At 45.9% G+C, this 17,516-nt stretch overlaps 1 protein-coding gene across 1 annotated transcript in view; it reads left to right on the top strand.

Annotated features, from left to right (window-relative positions):
• The window catches only part of EYA (eyes absent-like protein), a 74,071-nt gene that overhangs the window by 17,471 nt on the left and 39,084 nt on the right, over positions 1-17,516 (top strand). The window contains exon 2 of the mRNA XM_086777365.1: positions 11,333-11,500. Within this exon, the coding sequence (XP_086633491.1) occupies positions 11,333-11,500 (168 nt within the window). The remainder of the gene's footprint in view (positions 1-11,332; positions 11,501-17,516) is intronic.

A 17,516-nucleotide genomic window follows, 5' to 3' on the forward strand; every position in this document is an offset into this window, starting at 1 on the left:
GCTAGGATGGAGCTTGGAGGTTTAGCCGATCATGGCCAGGGTGGCCTCTAGCCTAGAGGTGTTTCTTTTTGTATTCATGCATACTTCTGCTGTGGTACCTCTTCCCCCTTCGTACAGATACCTCCATTGTGATCGATGGAGTCAGGAGTATGCATACGCTCGCGGTTGGACAGAGTGGTGTCGCATAGAGGACAAGATCAGTGCCCACCTGGCGCGCCTTCGTCCCTGTACGGATTGTGACTACTCATCTAAACCCTCGCCCAATACTCTTCGAGTGGAGGGTAGTTCTGCTAGTGCCGCATCACACAGAGTTTGATATGCGGATTGTTTCATGGAACATTCAGGGTTTAGGGGGGCCTTAGTGCTTTTAGAGACGAGGTGTCCTCTGAGGCGAGCCTCAGAGAGCCATAATTGGGGGACCCATAGACATTTTATTCCTCCAGGAACATCACCTTTCAGAGGGGCGCACCCGCTAATGCAGGAAGATTCTTCCAGGCAGGAGTCACACTTTCTGGTCCCCATCCTTTGGCCCCTCAAGGATGTAGGGAGGTGTGTATTTCTGTTAGTGCAGCTTTTGTTGGCAGTGTGACTGGCTTTGGAGTCATACTCCCGAGGCGCGCACAGTGGATTACTGTTTTGATTGGAGAGGATAGCGTTGGCTTCCTCAATGTTTATGCTCCGAACGTCGCTGCAGGCAGAGCTCTCTTTTGGAGCACAGTCCGGTAGGCCCTCCCCTAGGCTAACTTTTGGTGCTTGGGCGGTGACTTCAACATGATAGAGCTAGCAGAGGATAGACTTCGAGGTGGCACGCCCATAGTCTCAGGAGCAGAGTATTCGGCTTGGGAGGAGATGATTCTTGCACTCAGGGGACATGACCCTTGGCATCTTCCAGAGTTTGGGCGTAGCCCCGGCAGCCTTAGCTTCTTGAGATCAGATAGGAGGAGCACCGGCCCCAAACTCTCTAGACTAGACAGGTTTTATGTTGATGAGGGGGCTTGTAGCCGAGGGGGCATGATCGGTATCCTGGCAGGCACTTCCTTTTTTGATCACTCTCCGGTTATTTTGTCCTTAGAGGACCCCTGGAGGCATGACAGGCATGCAAGATCTAGGATTCTGGACAGCCTCATTCAGGACCCCGAGATATGTAGTAGGATAGAGAAGATATGGACGGGATTGGACTTTACCTTAGGTTTTGTTGTGTGCACATTGGATGCGGGGCTAGGGGAGATCAACAGTTTCTTGCAGAAGGCATTGGAGGGCTTTTGGGAGTAGGACAGGAGTCTGAGGAGGAGTTTAGTCTCTCTACAACGGCTTCAGGAGAGGTCCCCTAATAGCCAGTGGATCAAGAGTCAGCTTGCTACTGCCTGTACGGAGATTAGATCCATCGAGGAGAGGAGGGTGGAGCACAGATATTATTCCAGGGTCTCATTTTGGACTCAGGCTGGTGACAGAGTCACAGGGGATTTCTTTGATATAGCTGCCCCCCACAGGAGGAGTGACGGCATTCACAGGTTGTGTGGCTAGGATTGAGCTATTGTTTCAGATCCCCCCCATGTGCGAGCCATTGCCACAGACTTCTTTCGGTTTCTTGTCATAGGTGCTCCATTATCTCCACAGGCAGTGGATGCACGCGAGAGGGTCTGGCGGCACACGAGGGAGGTGGTTCCCCCTTCTCTCAGGTCCTTCTCATTCACTGCTGAGGAGTTGGCGGAGGCACTCACGGCACTTCCCAGTGGCAAATGCCCGGGGGCGGACGGGCTTCCAGTCTCTTTCTTCGTCATTGGGACATCATGGAAGGCGGCCTTCGAGCTGCCTCCAATGAGATTATGGTTACAAGTGCTATGCGAGAGAGGCTCTCAGAGGGCTTGATTCACTCGATTCCCAAGGAGGGTGGTGACAGATTGGAGATCCGGCAGTGGAGACCCATCACTCTTCTAGGGACAGCCTATAAGATCTTGGCCAAGGCCATCAGCAGGAGACTTCAGCCTTTCCTCCTAGACTTGATCCACGACACTCAAACAGGCTTTGTTTAGGATCGGAGCATCCTGGACAACATCTTTACCTTCTGGGAGGCGATAGCCTCGGCCAGGATGCGGTAGCAAGACCTCATTGTGCTTCTCCTAGACTTTGAGAAAGCTTGTGATAGGGTGGATTGGAGCTTTTTGGAGGGCACAATGAATCGGATGGGATTTCCCATGGAGTGGATTTGTGGAGTCTCAAGACTCTACTCAGCCTCACACAGCCATGTTCTCAGTCAAGGTGCGCGTGGTGACAGATTTCCCCTTTCCCACTCGGTTTGATAGGGCTGTCCTTTGGCACCCTACCTTTTCTTATTCGTGGTCGAGGCCATGAGCAGCCTTCTCTCAGCCCAAGAGACCGGGCTTTAGGGATTGCGTCTTCCTCTCCGCATGCAGGAGGAGTTGCTTGACTCAGAGTCTGTAGACGACACAACAGCTTTCCTTTCAGGAGATGTGGGGAATCTCCAGAGATTCGCGGAGGCGATAAAGAATTTCTGCCGCGCATCAAGAGCACAGATCAACTGGCACAAGTCGTGTGGTTTTTGTGTCGTCTTGACTTGGCAGCCAGTTGAGGCTTTCCAGTGGATTCGGAGGGGCACCCCAGTTCGTTATCTTGGTTGCCAGGTTTTCATTGATATCTCTCCCGAACAGGAGCTCGCCCCGCTTCTTTTGAGTATTTGGAAGAAGATTTTATACTGGAGTTTGGCGAGGCTCTCCCTAGTAGGTAGAGTGGTGGTGGCGAGCTAGGTACTTCTTGCCACCATGTGGTACATCACTTTGTGCTGGGTCTTTTCTTGGGCATTTATTGGCCAGGTACAATTATTGATCCGGAACTTCTTATGGGCCGGCAGTGACGGGAGGCCAGCTAGGGCCAAGGTGGCATGGAGAGTGATCATCCAGCCACGTCGTAGAGGGGGGGACTAGGCCTCATTGACCCTGCTATTCAGAGCCGTGCCTTGTTGGGCAAGTTGATTGTTTGAGGACTCCTTGGTGGTGAGCCTTGGAAGGATTTCCTATTGGCCCTGATTTCAGCCCGCACTCCGAGTCTTGGGGGCCCTTGGTCGCAGAGTACCAGATGGATCTTCACAGAGATGCGAGCCCGCGGTTTTAGTCTAGCTTTTGAGGATAGATTTGCAGCCAGCTTACTTCGAGCTTGGGATCATCTTAGGCTGGCCCTCAGACAGTTAGCTCCAGTTGTCTTAGAGGAGCGGCTTCGGTAGCCTTTGGTCTGGAACCCCCTGATCCATCTACCCAGTGGCCACATGTTGGGGGCCCGACCACATGTATCATGGGGTGCCTTGAGCATGGGACCAGCCAGGTCTCTTGGAGATTGGATCGCACATAGGTAGTTACCCCGGGAGGTGTAGGAGAGAGGTCGATAGGGGTCCGGGGTAGAGATAGGCTCAGCATTGACATCGACTCAGCTATCCCTCAGGAGTGGCTAACTTCCATCCTAGACCTGACCCCCCTAGTATGGCTAGGCGTGTTTACCAGACACGATATTCTCGTGGCGGTGCAGAGAGCACATGAGGGTAGTGGTCTTCTCACTTTTTCTATTGGATCCCAGGGCAGACTAGAGAGATCTGAGCTTCCCTTAGAGGATTTTAGTGGCTACACCTTGCAACGGGTGAGGGTGATCGGTTTTCAGGCATGAGTGGCACATAGACCCAGCACTGGCCAAGGAGAGATTTTGGCGGCTATGGATATGGGAGTGCCGACCTCTCACGCGCCTACAGTGGGACCCGGGAGAGTGGACGTGGCATGACCCCGTGGATTGGGAGGAGACTCTGGATGCTCCCTTCTTTGCCATACATAGCGCGGCTAGGCCGCAGGATCCAGATGCTAGAGATAGATGGCACACCTGCAGCAGTACCACATTGGCAGCCATAGGGCCTCTCACAGCGCTTCCTTTCAGATTTCTGGAAGAGGCTTTGGGACAGCTTTCGGCCTAGAAAGATCACTCTCTTTCTTTGGTTGACGGCACACAGGAGTTTGGCGGTCGGTACTTGGCTTGCAATTGGAGGTCGGCCATCAGTTTGCTCACAGTGTGGCCACCCTCATGAGTCTCAGTGACACTATCTTTGGGATTTCCCGAAGGTGCAACAGATTTGGTAGCAGATTCTCCACATCTTCACATGGACAGGGCATCGACCCGGATCATTACATGGGGCACTGTTGCTTGGGCCACAGCGGCTAGAGTGGTTAGGGCTTCTGAGGAGGATGGGGGAGGGCTAGCCCTTGAGGTGTCACACCATCGTATTGCAGCAATACTAGTCATAGCCCCACCTACAGGCGACTGGTGGCCGGGCTCATGCTAGAGATGGGAGATTTGTAGTAGCATAGCTGCGTGGCACATTTGGCGAGCTATAGATGCAGCAAGGCCATCGAGGGTACCCACACTCCGTTGGCTTAGTCCATCACGAGCATATGGTTCGATATCATTCACACCCTTTGCGGTCAGTGGGGAAGCTTCAAAGAGGTTCTGACTGCATGCGGAAGTGGTGGGAAGCTTTCTTGAGTCTTTGGAGGCTTGGCCCATTTCTCACAGATAGAGGTGGGGACCCCACTTGGCATTACAGACCACTTGTGTGGTTGTCCCTCTTCCCCTGTATGAGATAGCCTTCTTCTCAGAGAGCGGCCAGACGGGGGAGAAGCGTCTCTCTCCCTCTTGATTATTTGATTCCTGCCCTTAAATGAGGTGGTTTTGTATCTAGCCCTTTGTGGCTGTTTTTTTCATTAACTAGTAGAAGGATCTTTTTCCCGAGAAAAAAAAAAGAAAGATCTTCTTGATGTAGCTCGTAATGTCAATGTTGCTCTTGATCTTCTTTATGTCGATGTAGATCTTGATGTTGATGTAGCCCTTGGTCTTCTTCATCCTTGATTTCATTGTGTAATGAAATCCATGTAGGCAAAGATGGATCATATTCTCAATGTGTTCATGAAGCCTGACATGATGATGATGCATATCCCTTTCAGATGATTATACCTTGAATCTGTTAAGGGGGTCTTATCCTTATCATTGGCCAATGTCTTGCCCTTATACAATTGATTTGTGAGCATGATAGATGAGGTACATGAAGCATATAATCTCAAAAATCCCGTTGTCCCAAACAATGCTAATACAGATTTATACCTAGTTTTTGATCATTCAAATCAAGGGGAAAATCTGATTTGATGCTTTACAGAGGTTTAGCAACACTTGAATGTGAGATATGAACCATTAATGGCCCTAAAATTCTCAGATGATTAGCACTAATCAAGGTATTAGTGAATATTTGAGCAAAAAATGCCTTGATTTGGAGAGCACCGTTGGAGGGGCAAATCAAGGGCCTTTTTCAATATGAACCTTTAGCAAGCAATAGCAAGTCCCCAATGGTATGATTGAATCCTCAATGGTCCAAGAACACAAGGATTAGTGCCGATTAATCACTGATTAGTAGAGGCAATAGATTGTTTGTAGTGTAGAAGAAAAAGCAACTTGGAGTGTGAAATTGAAGCCCTTTCACAAATCTTCTTCAAAAAACCTTCAAGGGGCACTTACAGCAATAGATCTAGTTGTGTTTGAAGTCCATAAACATGAGATTAGCACTTATAAACATGCATTAAATCTCGCCTTGCCATTGGCTGTGTTTTTTGAAAAACTGATCATACATGCATGAATGCCATCCTTGAAAACCTGTGGGTGAGCTGGGAATCGCTCGTTGCCATTGTGTTTTTTCCCAAAATAGTTGCGTTTTGCTAATCACCTGTTACGTGTGTAAATCCAGTCATTTGGGAGTGCGGCCGGGTGTGCCATGAGAAGAAGCTCCAATTGATGGATTGAGCAATGGTTGTGTGTGAAGAGCATTCAAGGCTACAATGGCAGGGGGTAGAAGAGGGAGATGACCTAAATGAGAATAAGGTGAAAAATAATAAAATGGGTAACTACTCACTAATCATGATTAGGAAATATGATGATGAACAATTATTAAGCATGAATCGTTGAGAAGCATGGCTCTAATACCATGTTGGTAATCACAGGATCAACCATGGAGCTATGGGGGATGAAATCTCTCCATGGTTGTGGAGTGAGAAGAAGAGAGAGAAGAGGAAGCTTGAGCACACAAGAGAGAGCAAGTTGGGCACAACACAAGGGTGATTGTATTATGAATGATATGATACGAATCACTAAGTACAATATCCTTTTTAAGGCATCAAACCCTATCTTTTCACTCTAACTAAGAGGGTGTTTACACCTAGAGTGTTAAGACCAAGTTGGCGATAAACCTAATGACCGGATGCCCATATCCTCCATGTCACATGAGATTTTGGTGTATTTTTAACAGCTTCTTGCTTTCAAATGCCACAGGTTGGTCATCTTGGAACAATGCTGTGCCTTTAGTGAAATCACTAGCATCTGTCTTGACTACAAAGGTCTGGTAGGATCCGACAAGGCCAATATAGGAGCTTCCTTCACCTTAAGCTTGAGAGCTCGAAAAGCCTTATCAAGCTTCTCATTCCAAAGATGGGACTATTGGACTTATGTCCTCTACCCCTAAGGAGATCTGTGAAATGTACGGTTAATTGTGAATAATCCATCACCGACTTCTTAAGAAAGGTTGTGAATCCCAAAATCGATCGAAGTTGCCTCACATTTTGAGGAACCGGTCAACAATCCAAAACCTTTTGTATCCGCTCAAGATCGATGCTCATCCCATCTCAAGAAACCTGATGTCCTAGATATTTGAGCCCTCTTTTGAAGAACTCACACTTCGTATACTTGGCATACAACTTCTCCTATCTCAAAATCCTCGAGACGATCTAGAGATGTTCGACGTGCTTCTCTAGAGTACGACTATATCAAGTTATCATCTAGAAAAACATAACCACGGATTTCCGTAAATAATCTCTAAAGAGATCATTCATCATTTGCATGGAAGTAGCAAGAGCATTCGTGAGCCCAAAAGGTAATTTGAGAAAGTCGTAATGGCCATACTCCATGCGGAATCCCGTCTTAAAAGACGTCTTCCTCATGTATCCATATGTGGTGATAACCAGTACGATGGTCAATCTTCCAAAAATAGGAAGCTCCTTGCAACCTATGAATCAAATCATCCTGCTCTCGGAAGGGGATATCTATTCTTGATCATAACTTTATTCAACTTTTTATAGTTGAGACACATTCTCCAACTTCCGTCCTTGTGCTTCAAAAGTACTAGTTCCCCCCAAGGAGATTTACTCTTACGAATCTTTCCCATCTTGAGATATTTTGACAACTTTCGGGCAATCTCATCCTGTTCCAGTTGGCTCATCTAGTAAGGCGCAATGCTCACATGCTGAGACCTTGGAACTAAATCAATCTTATGATCAACCAACTGACTAGGTGGAAGACCATGAGCTAACACAGTTGGGAAAACATCGGCAGATTCTACCCTGATGTTCTCTAAAGCTTGTGTCTTCCATACATCAAGACTAACTGAATTAAACTTACAATCATAGTAACATTAAAACCCGTTTTGCCCTCGCGAAACGGCACGAAACGTTTCGAAACAAAACAAAACTTGCCCATCGAAACAGTGTTTCGCCCGAATGTAAAGTGAGGTAAAAAAAACGGCCAGGAGGTTTTTTTTTGCAAATGCAATTTTTGTCGTCATTTTCATCTTTGTTTGCTGCCCATTTGCCACTTCACGCATCCGACACTTCTTCTCGGCCGCAACCTGTTGTTGCTCCGCCTCTTCTCCTCGTCCACTCCTCCTTTTCGCTCCTTCACTTCTTCTCCTTCACGCCTCCTCTTCCTCTTTCTCTCTTCTCCTCCACGGTCCACCTCCCCTCTTTCTCTCTTCTCCTCCACGGTCCAACCCTCCTCTTCCCTCCTCCTCTTTCTCTGCTTTTCTTGTCTTCCAACTTTCTCTCCTGTTCTTCTCACCTCCTTCCCTTTTCTTCTCACCTCCCTCCTCCCTTCCAACTTGTTTCTTTCCTCCTCTCTTTCTTTCCTTTTCTTGCCCAAATTTTGACTATACCCAAAAAACTCCCAAAATCATGAATTTCATACCCACTAGTCCCAAAAAATGCATCTTCATCTTTCCGTTGGCCACCCCTCCTCTTCCCTCCTCCTCTTTCTCTGCTTTTCTTGTCTTCCAACTTTCTCTCTTGTTCTTCTCACCTCCTTCCCTTTTCTTCTCACCTCCCTCCTCCCTTCCAACTTGTTTCTTTCCTCCTCTCTTTCTCTCCTTTTCTTGCCCAAATTTTGACTATACCCAAAAAACTCCCAAAATTATGAATTTCATACCCACTAGTCCCAAAAAATGCATCTTCATCTTTCCGTTGGCTATGTTATAAATTTGGTATGTGTATATAAGAAGTGTCTTTTCGAAACCTTTGCGTTTCGTCCAAAACAGACGAAACAAAACGAAATGAAACCTTCGAAACGACGAAACGGCGAAACGGACGAAACGTTTCATGTTACTATGCTTACAATTAGCATCAGATGACATGCGATCTAGAAACCATTGGAACACTTCATAATTAAGCCCGTGTCTCCCCCTGCTATCACCAGACCGGCCAAAGTTGCTTGCATAACAACCATGGTGTTAGTCAGGTTCGCAATCTGTTGCTCAAGCAAGGTCATCCTTGCGTCGAAGTCAACTTAGTGACCAGGTCATCGACCGTCACATCGTCATCTTGATGGCTGTCGTGAGAATTTGCTGCTGCTTAAGGAAAACTGGCATGTCGAGATGAAGTGTCGCCCGAAATTGCTCGTCCACAATCACAAGTACAAATCTTGCTCTTGGAAGCTGGCCGTGTACTTTCAGCCCTCTTAACCAAGGAGATTGTTCTTTGAATGTGGAGAACTTCTCAGCAAACACAACATCCCCCCCCCCCCTCCCCCCCCCTTTTATACTAAAAAGACAGAGAGTTTACCTTGCTTTTGAGTTTTTTCCAAAAAAATGAAAGTGCTTTTCAGTTTGAATGAAAAAACTCACATTTTCTTTATTGACTTAAGATTTCCCCCTTTTTGAGCTCCAAAAAACCATCGCTTAATTAAAATTAAAAAACATTTGCTTTTTCCTTCCAAAAACAATGCTGCTTTTTTATGCTAAAACTGCCGGTCTGTTGTTTTTTTCATGTGTGCCAGGTTTCTCCTTTTAGCTGCAGACCTGCGCATGCTTTTTCCTAGCTTCTTTCTGCGCACACCTGCCTGCTGCTCTCACTTATTTAGTGATAGCTATGCCATAAGTAGTGAACTCGCTATGAAAGGCCATTAAGCTTGTTTTACCAATCTAGGAAACTTAGCCAAGTATCAGCTTGTTAATCCCTAATCCCGGGCCCCCCTGGTTGGATTAGTTCTCTAAGTGTCCAGGTACATAACAGTTGTGCTGGTGTCTAGCTCGGTGGGTGGCTTACCAGTGCACGTGGTTTGGAGGCCTAAGGTTGGGTTTTGAGTACTAGCTAAACCCTTATATTTTCCCTTTGTTGTTTTGTGATCATATGATGATATGCAACGATGTGGAGTAATAGACGAGCTTAATGGATGGTAAACAGGGAGAGTTGGTCTTGGGCAAGCGCACAAGTGGAATCTTATTTTGATGTGTTTCATTTGGTATCAGAGCCCGACTAATATTTGAAAGAAATGCTTTCTTATCCTTGTGTTTGTGTGTTTAAATTGAAGAGGAGTTGGTTGATGTATTTGTAAGAGTCATGGTTGTCTTTTCAAATAGAAATGTTGACTAAGCAACCAAATTGAACAAGAGAGAAATAAACATTGATTTTATTTTATTCAAGCACTTTTCGGCAATAGTAGCTAACGTATGGTGACTGCCGTTGTCACCAGCAGCCAATGTTTTGCTGTCGAATACGGTCTGGTGGCTATGCACCATGTGCTGTCCATCGCCTAGTGAATGCTAATCTACAAACACTCAATGGCAATTCTGATGGTCGACACTCTCAACTTGGTGTCGACTGTACTATATGGTGAACATCAACACATCGACACCTGCCATGACCAAACATGTCCATGAATACATGTGTTTATCTTTCCTCTTATGTTGATGACACGTGTAAAGCCCAAACTTTTTTAGTTTTGGCGCTTGCAAATTATATTTTATACTTTATATCTCTCCTTTCTTATAGCTGGGTGGCGGCGGTGCGCTGTATAGTAGTGCTGCCGGCGGGCTGGCTAAGCAGCGGTGAGGGGCTCTGAGATGGCGGCAGTACGGTGGCGGGCGGGCACAGGGAGGTGGGAGTGCAGTGCAGATACAGGCAAATAGCTCCAAGCATGTAGAGACGCACAGCTCCAGGCAGGTGAGGCGCACAGCTCTAGGCAGGTCAGGCGCACAGCTCTAGGCAGGTTACGACATGTGATAATGGCCAAGTTGATGCCAAGTTGATGAAAACGCTGATGTTCTCCCAAATGTTCATTCCCGCCTTCAAATTCACACTTCAGAGCTCTAGGGTTGCTCCAGTGGTGGAGGAGGAGGAATGATTGTTGATGATGAAAAAGGGGGAAGGGTTGGGTGGGGGGGCGGGGGGGGGGGGGGGGGGGGGGGGGGGGGGGAGTGCTGATTTTCTATAGGGCCATCAGTCCCTTGTAGCGTTGGTCCTTGCTTGACCTGGCTGCTGCCCAGCTGCCCGACCTGCATACCACCTGTCTAGGTAGACCTGTCCGGTGCGCAAAGGAGGCTGGCTGGTGCCTGAACGGAGCCCAAAACTGATCCTGCCCAGGCATGCCGGGCCTCATTCTTGAGATCGTGTGGGCAGCACTTCATTGATGGAGTCTGGGCTTGGTCTCTGCTAATCCTGAAGGTACTTTACAGGTCCAACATAAAGGGGTTAATATATCTATTTGGCTGCCTCAACAGAAAAGCCATCTACTAGTTGTGTAATACCACCCTAGGTAGGCTGAAGCTAAGCATGGCCATGGTAGTTTTAGAATATGTCATAGCATGCTTGAATTTCAGATGTTATATCACACATTTATGTAATTTTGTAATTTATCAGCTCTCTCAACATTGATGAGCTTAATGCTCCATTGCTGTAGCATGTAGGTCTCACCTCTTTGGGCAGTGCCTTCTCTATTTGTGCTACATCAGAAACCATTTTCCCCTATTTGAGCTTAAACGATTTCGACTTCTTTTATCAGAGTTTAGTTACAATCTGACTTTGCTTGAATGAAAGTTTATTCCTTTGCGTTGATATGCATGGGTCGTGACTCACTTGTGACAAAATCTGAGTTCTGTTTCTTCAAAAGAACAGGAATGCTTACAAGGTGAAATAGAGGTGCTCATTGCTCATAGTTGTATAGATGGTTGATTTTTTTTTTTTCTGTTGACAAGCAGGTCGAGAACTACAATGAACCTACTCTCGACGTGTGGAGAAAATATGATGATGGAAGAGACCTAACAGCTTATGACTTCAAATCCGATGAATTAAGTGAAGTTCAGGATGAAGTAAACAACCAGAAACTAGCTTATCGACATCGGCAGATATCTCATCTTTATAGTCAGGTGCACAAAATTACATATGTCGAGTACATTCTGCTTGTGGAGTAAAGTATTTTGATCGTTTATTTATTTGTTTTCTGTGGGGAGGCGATTTGAATGGCATAAATAATAAAGATGGCTTACAGCTTCAACTGTGAGAGTAAAGAATAGTTTACTCAACAAAACCCTTGCTACACATTTTATTTGTGATATTGCAATACGGGATGCCAACAACCTCCCTTAAAGGCTAGCGTAACAGGGTCATGGAGTGTTGCATGCGCGGAAGCCTTGCTGTACTGATCCACAGCCCTAAGCATACTTAAGAACATTGATGCTAATTACTTATGATTAAGACATAGAGGAGAGAGAAGAAGAGAGAGATTAGGTGTTAGGTTTTCTTTATGCATATGGTACAAAAAGGTAACTAATGCTTGTACATGATTGAGGCTTATGGTCAGCCCCTTAGGGGTTGACCCTTAGCCCTTCTACATGAGTTCTACTATTGCTATGGATGAATGAATCTTCAACTAATGAACTGAATTATGCTGAGAATGATGTGATGTTTATATATGTGAATAAGGCTACAGTAGGCCAATATTTACTGCTGCCGGCCACTTCATCTGGACAATTAAATCACATAAATGCTGCGTTTTATGCTTCTGCCCTGTCCACACCTGCTGGCTTTTGGACAACTGCTGTATGGAGCATTTGCTGCCAGCCGACGGACCATGTGCTGCCAGCCGATAGGCCCCATATCTCCTTAAATGGCTGCTGATGAGGTCAATGCCGTTGCTGATGGTTATGCTGCTGATGATGATCCTGCTAAGGATGATGCTTCTGATGTTAATGCTAAGGATGATGACTTTGATGCTGCTACTTCTGATGCTTTTGATGATGACAGTTTACTGCTGCTCTAATCAGGGATTAGCCAGTTCATGCTGAAGGTTAAGTCATGGCACGGGCGTGCACGTGACATTCCCTTCTGCTAAACTTGATGACGGGGTGGAACTCTGTCATCCTTCCTCCTTGGACTTGACCTTTAGATTGCTACTGCTTTCTGACTTTGACTCCTACTGACTTTGAATGATATTTTTGGTCTGAACACCTTCACTCTTGATTTCCACTTCCAAGTCTTTGATGAAGAATTGAGCATGTGTTCTTTGCTGTCCCCATGCTTGCTTTCCCTTGACCCTTGACACGGCGTTGGGTCACCTGTCAGAACTGATCATGCTTGTTGCTAGCCTTTGGAACTGATCTGAGAGCTTACTGAGGTACTGGGTTTGTGTACCTACCCTCAGTGACTGCTTCCTCTAGCTTCGCTTGTTCTTGTAGACCACTCCAACTGCTACCCTGTTGCATCCTTTTTGCTCGAACTGTGCACCTTCCTTGGGACATAGCTTAGTGGGTTGAGCGTGAATGCTATGATACCAATGTTGCATAAACGGAAGCCTTGCTGTACTGTTCCACAGCCCTAAACATACTTAAGAACATTGATGCTAATTACTTATGAATAAGACACAGAGGAGAGAGGAAGAGAGAGATTAGGTGTTAGGTTTTCTTTATACATATGGTACAAAAAGGTAACTAATGCTTGTACATGGTGGAAGCTTATGGTCAGCCCCTTAGGGGTTGACCCTTAGCCCTTCTACATGAGTTCTACTATTGCTATGGATGAATGAATCTTCAACTAATGAACTGAATTATGCTGAAAATGATGTGATGTTTATATATGTGGATAAGGCTACCGTCCGTCGGTATTTACTGTTGTCGGCCACTTCATCTAGATAATTAAATCACATAAATGCTGCGTTTTATGCTTTCTGCCCTGTCCACACCTGCTAGCCTTGCTAGCCTTTGGCCGATTGTTGTATGGAGCATTTGCTGCCAGCGAACAGACCATGGGCTGCCAGCCGACAGCCCCCATACCTCCTTAAATGGCTGCTGCTGATGATGATCCTGCTAAGGATGATGCTTCTGATGTTGATGCTAAGGATGATGACTTGGATGCTGCTACTTCTGATGCTTCTGATGATGACACTTTACCGTTGCTCTAATCAGGGATTAGCCAGTTCATGCTGAAGGTTAAGTCATGGCACGGGCGTGCACGTGACATTCCCTTCTGCTAAACTTGATGACGGGGTGGAACTTTGTCATCCTTCCTACCTGGACTTGACCTTTAAACTGCTATTGCTTTCTGACTTTGACTTCCATTGACTTTGAATGATATTTTTGGTCTGAACACCTTTACTCCTGATTTCCACTTCCAAGTCTTTAATGAAGAACTGAGCATCTGTTCATAGCTGCCCCATGCCTGCTTTCTCTTAACCCTTGACACAACAGTGGGTCACCTGCTGGAACTGATCATGCTTGTTGCTAGGCCTTTGGAACTGATCTGAGAGCTTACTGACGTACTGGGTCTGTGTACCTACCCTCAGTGACTGCTTCCTCTAGCTTTGCCTGTTCTTGCAGACCACTCCATCTGCCACCCTACTGCATCGTTTCTGTTGGAACTGTGCACCTTCCGTGGGACATAGCTTAGTGGGCTGAGTCTGAATGCTCTTATACTAATGTTGCATGCGCGGAAGCATTGCTTTACTGTTCCACAGCCCTAAGCATACTTAAGAATATTGGTGCTAATTACTTATGATTAAGACACAAAGGAGAGAGAAGAAGAGAGAGATTAGGTTTCAGGTTTTCTTTATGCATATGGTACAAAAAGGTAACTAATGCTTGTACATGGTGGAGGCTTATGGTCAGCCCCTTAGGGGTTGACCCTTAGCCCTTCTGCATGAGTTCTACTATTGTGATGGATGGATGAATCTTCAACTAATGAACCGAATTATGCTGAGAATGATGTGATGTTTATATATGTGAATAAGGTTGCACTCGGCCAGTATTTATTCCTGCCGGCCACTTCATTTGGACAATTAAATCACATAAATGCTGCGTTTTATGCTTCTGCCCTGTCCACACCAGCTGGCCTTTGGCTGACTGCTGTACGGAGCATTTGCTGCCATCTGACAGGCCCCATACCTCCTTAAATGGCTATTGATGATGCCAATGTTGTTGCTGATAATGATCCTGCTAAGGATGATACTTCTGATGCTGATGCTAAGGATGATGACTTTGATGCTGCTATGTCTGATGCTTATGAGGATGACACTTTACTGTTGCTCTAATCAAGGATTAGCCAGTTCATGCTTAAGGTTAAGTCATGGCACGGGCGTGCATGTGACATTCCCTTCTGCTAAACTTGATGACAAGGTCATCTTTCCTCCCTGGACTTGACCTTTAAATTGCTATTGCTTTTTGACTTTGACTTCTACTGACGTTGAATGGTATTTTTGGTGTTCAGAATGGTATTTCTGGTCTGAACACCTTCACTCTTGATTTCCACTTCGAAGTCTTTAATGAAGAACTGAGCATGTGTTCATTGCTGTCCCCATGCTTGCTTTCCCTTAACCCCTGACACAGCGGTGGGTCACCTGCTGGAATTGATCATGCCTGTCGCTAGGCCTTTGAAACTGATCTGAGAGCTTACTGAGGTACTAGGTCTGCGTACCTACCCTCAAGGATTGCTTCCTCTAGCCTCGCCTGTTGTTGTAGACCACTCCATTTGCTACCCTGTTGTAACTTGGTTGAACACAATGCTAATCAATACACTTAAATACACTAAGATTTGATGGACACTTCCTTAAATACAAGAAGTAATTTGCTGAATTGACAAGAGACACACAATGAGCCGGAACGGTCAACCCCTCCCTCAAATAAAGTATATTGATCTTGGGAGAATTAAGTACATAGTGTCTTGGCCATTTCTAACCAGATTTCCATACCAATGCATATGAATACAGTATTGCAAACAAGTGGTTGTTGATGTAGACTTACAACTCACACTACCCTCTCAAGTGCCCATGTTCCCTACCATCTGCTCTCTATTGTTCCATCAACACATGGTAGCAACAATCTGCAAGAGAGCACGTAAGACAAGAGAACACTACAGAGGGTATGTGATCTTGTAATCCGGTTCCTCCCTCCTGCTACTTGCTTCCATATTTAAGCATAAAAGCTTACCAATTGCAAGTAGAGTCGATGACAACGGAAGTCTTTGCGATGGAAGTCCTTGGAGTGATGAGATCTTTGATTTGTCGCATTTCTTTGTGACAAAAGTCTTCAAGTGGATGAAGGGAACCTTGGGAAAGCTTCCCCTATGGTTCAACTTGAGAAAGGAGGGCTGAAATTAGGGTTTTTAGCAAAAAGACCAGAAATTACAGCAATAAAGAGAGCTGTTTTGCTGAATTTCAGTCATTGGGAGTGTGTAGGAGAGTGATTAGCATCTAGAAACACTCTTGGAAGCTTGAGAAACACCTTAGCAAGCTTGGAAATGGAGTTGGGAAGGAGAAAGTGCAGAAAAATGCAGCCCAAATGTCCTCATGAAGGAGGCACCAATCTCTAGAGAGAGGAGGAAGAGTGAGGTGGTGAGTTGTCCAGTGTAGGTGGCAGGTAGGTGCTTTGTGGAGCAAGCTAGAGTGGACACATGGCTGGTTACTCCCTTTGTACAAAGGGGATAAGGTCTGGGTGGTGGACATTGGGTTATGTCCACCGAGAGACAGCAGTGTGTGTGAACACTGGGCTGGTCATAATGTATAAGTGAGTTTTGGTTATCCAAAACTTAATGAAGTGTGTACACACTCACTTATAAATTAGTGCTAACTCCTAAGGCTAGGTTTATGACCAATACTTACCACCTGTCACATGCCACATAACCATGTTAGCAGACAGCTTCACACGTACGGTTCGCGGGCGGGCGTCTCCTTACCCGGAACTACACATTGGTCAAGCAAGCATGAAAACAGCATGCAATTTCAATTGCAAGCGAGCATATAAAGATGCTATGCAATGCAGCATTGGTATGGACAATCCTTGTTCATGAGACTATACCAAAATAGACGTGCTCCAGGCAAGTACACGAGGTACCAGACCCAATGGAACACCAATCCACCAAGCATTTCCGGGCATGTACACGGAGGCACAAGTCCCAACGGAAAGCCAAGTCCACAGTATCACATGAGTGGCATCAATCCTCGGCATATACAACTACCATGGACACCAGTCCAATGTACATACATGATAAGAAAGCACGGATGGACCAATTGGGTGGCCAAATGGTGACATCCCCTCCGGCTTCTAAACAGTTCTCCGGAACTGAAAAGCATCCAAATCTGTCTGAAGCACATGTGGGCAATCTCTGAAGAACTCTTCATCTACCCATTTAGCATCAATGGAAAGATAGTTCTTAAACTTCACAAGGTAACGCCTGACAACTTTGCCTGCAACAAGCTTGCGTTCCTTGTGATACACAATCTTCTCTGGCTGCAAGATCTCCTCAAGCTTATCCACTTCTGGTTGATCTTGAATGATCATTTCACTGGGCTCCAGCCCTACATACTTGCGAAGGAGACTCACATGAAAAGCATTGTGTATGCGCCAATGACTAGGTAATGCCAATCTGAAAGCTACTTCATTGATCTTCTCGATCACTCGAAAAGGCCATTAGTACCTGGTTGCAAGCTTAGGATATGCACCCTCTTTGCGAGGACTCTTTGCAAGTCTTGCTTTCTCAAATTTCAGCAATACCCAATCATTCTTCTATGCTTGTCGGTAGCCTTTTTATGCTCGTCTTGTGACCTTGCAATGGCTGTCCACAGCTGAGCAAAAGCAATATCCAAGTCTCTTACATACTCATTAGCTGCAAATATCTCATTCTTTGTGCGAAGGATGGGTGGCAAAACCACCTTATCATAAACAATCTCAAACGGCGCCTTTCTTGTAGATGCATGCACCGTGTTGTATGCAAATTCGACAAGCGGTAAGTACCTCCCAAGAAGACTTCTGATCTGCCACAACATTTTAAGAGATCCAACACGGCTGAATTTGCAGCCTCACTTTGCCCATCCGTTTGAGGGTGATAAGCTGATGAGAAGTCTAATTTGGTACCCATGTTATCAAATAAGGCCCACCAAAAGAGACTTGTTGTCCT

This window comes from Cibotium barometz, chromosome 38 (genome assembly GCF_041138505.1).
Source record: "Cibotium barometz isolate CiBa-2024 chromosome 38, ASM4113850v1, whole genome shotgun sequence".
Lineage (NCBI taxonomy): Eukaryota > Viridiplantae > Streptophyta > Polypodiopsida > Cyatheales > Cibotiaceae > Cibotium > Cibotium barometz.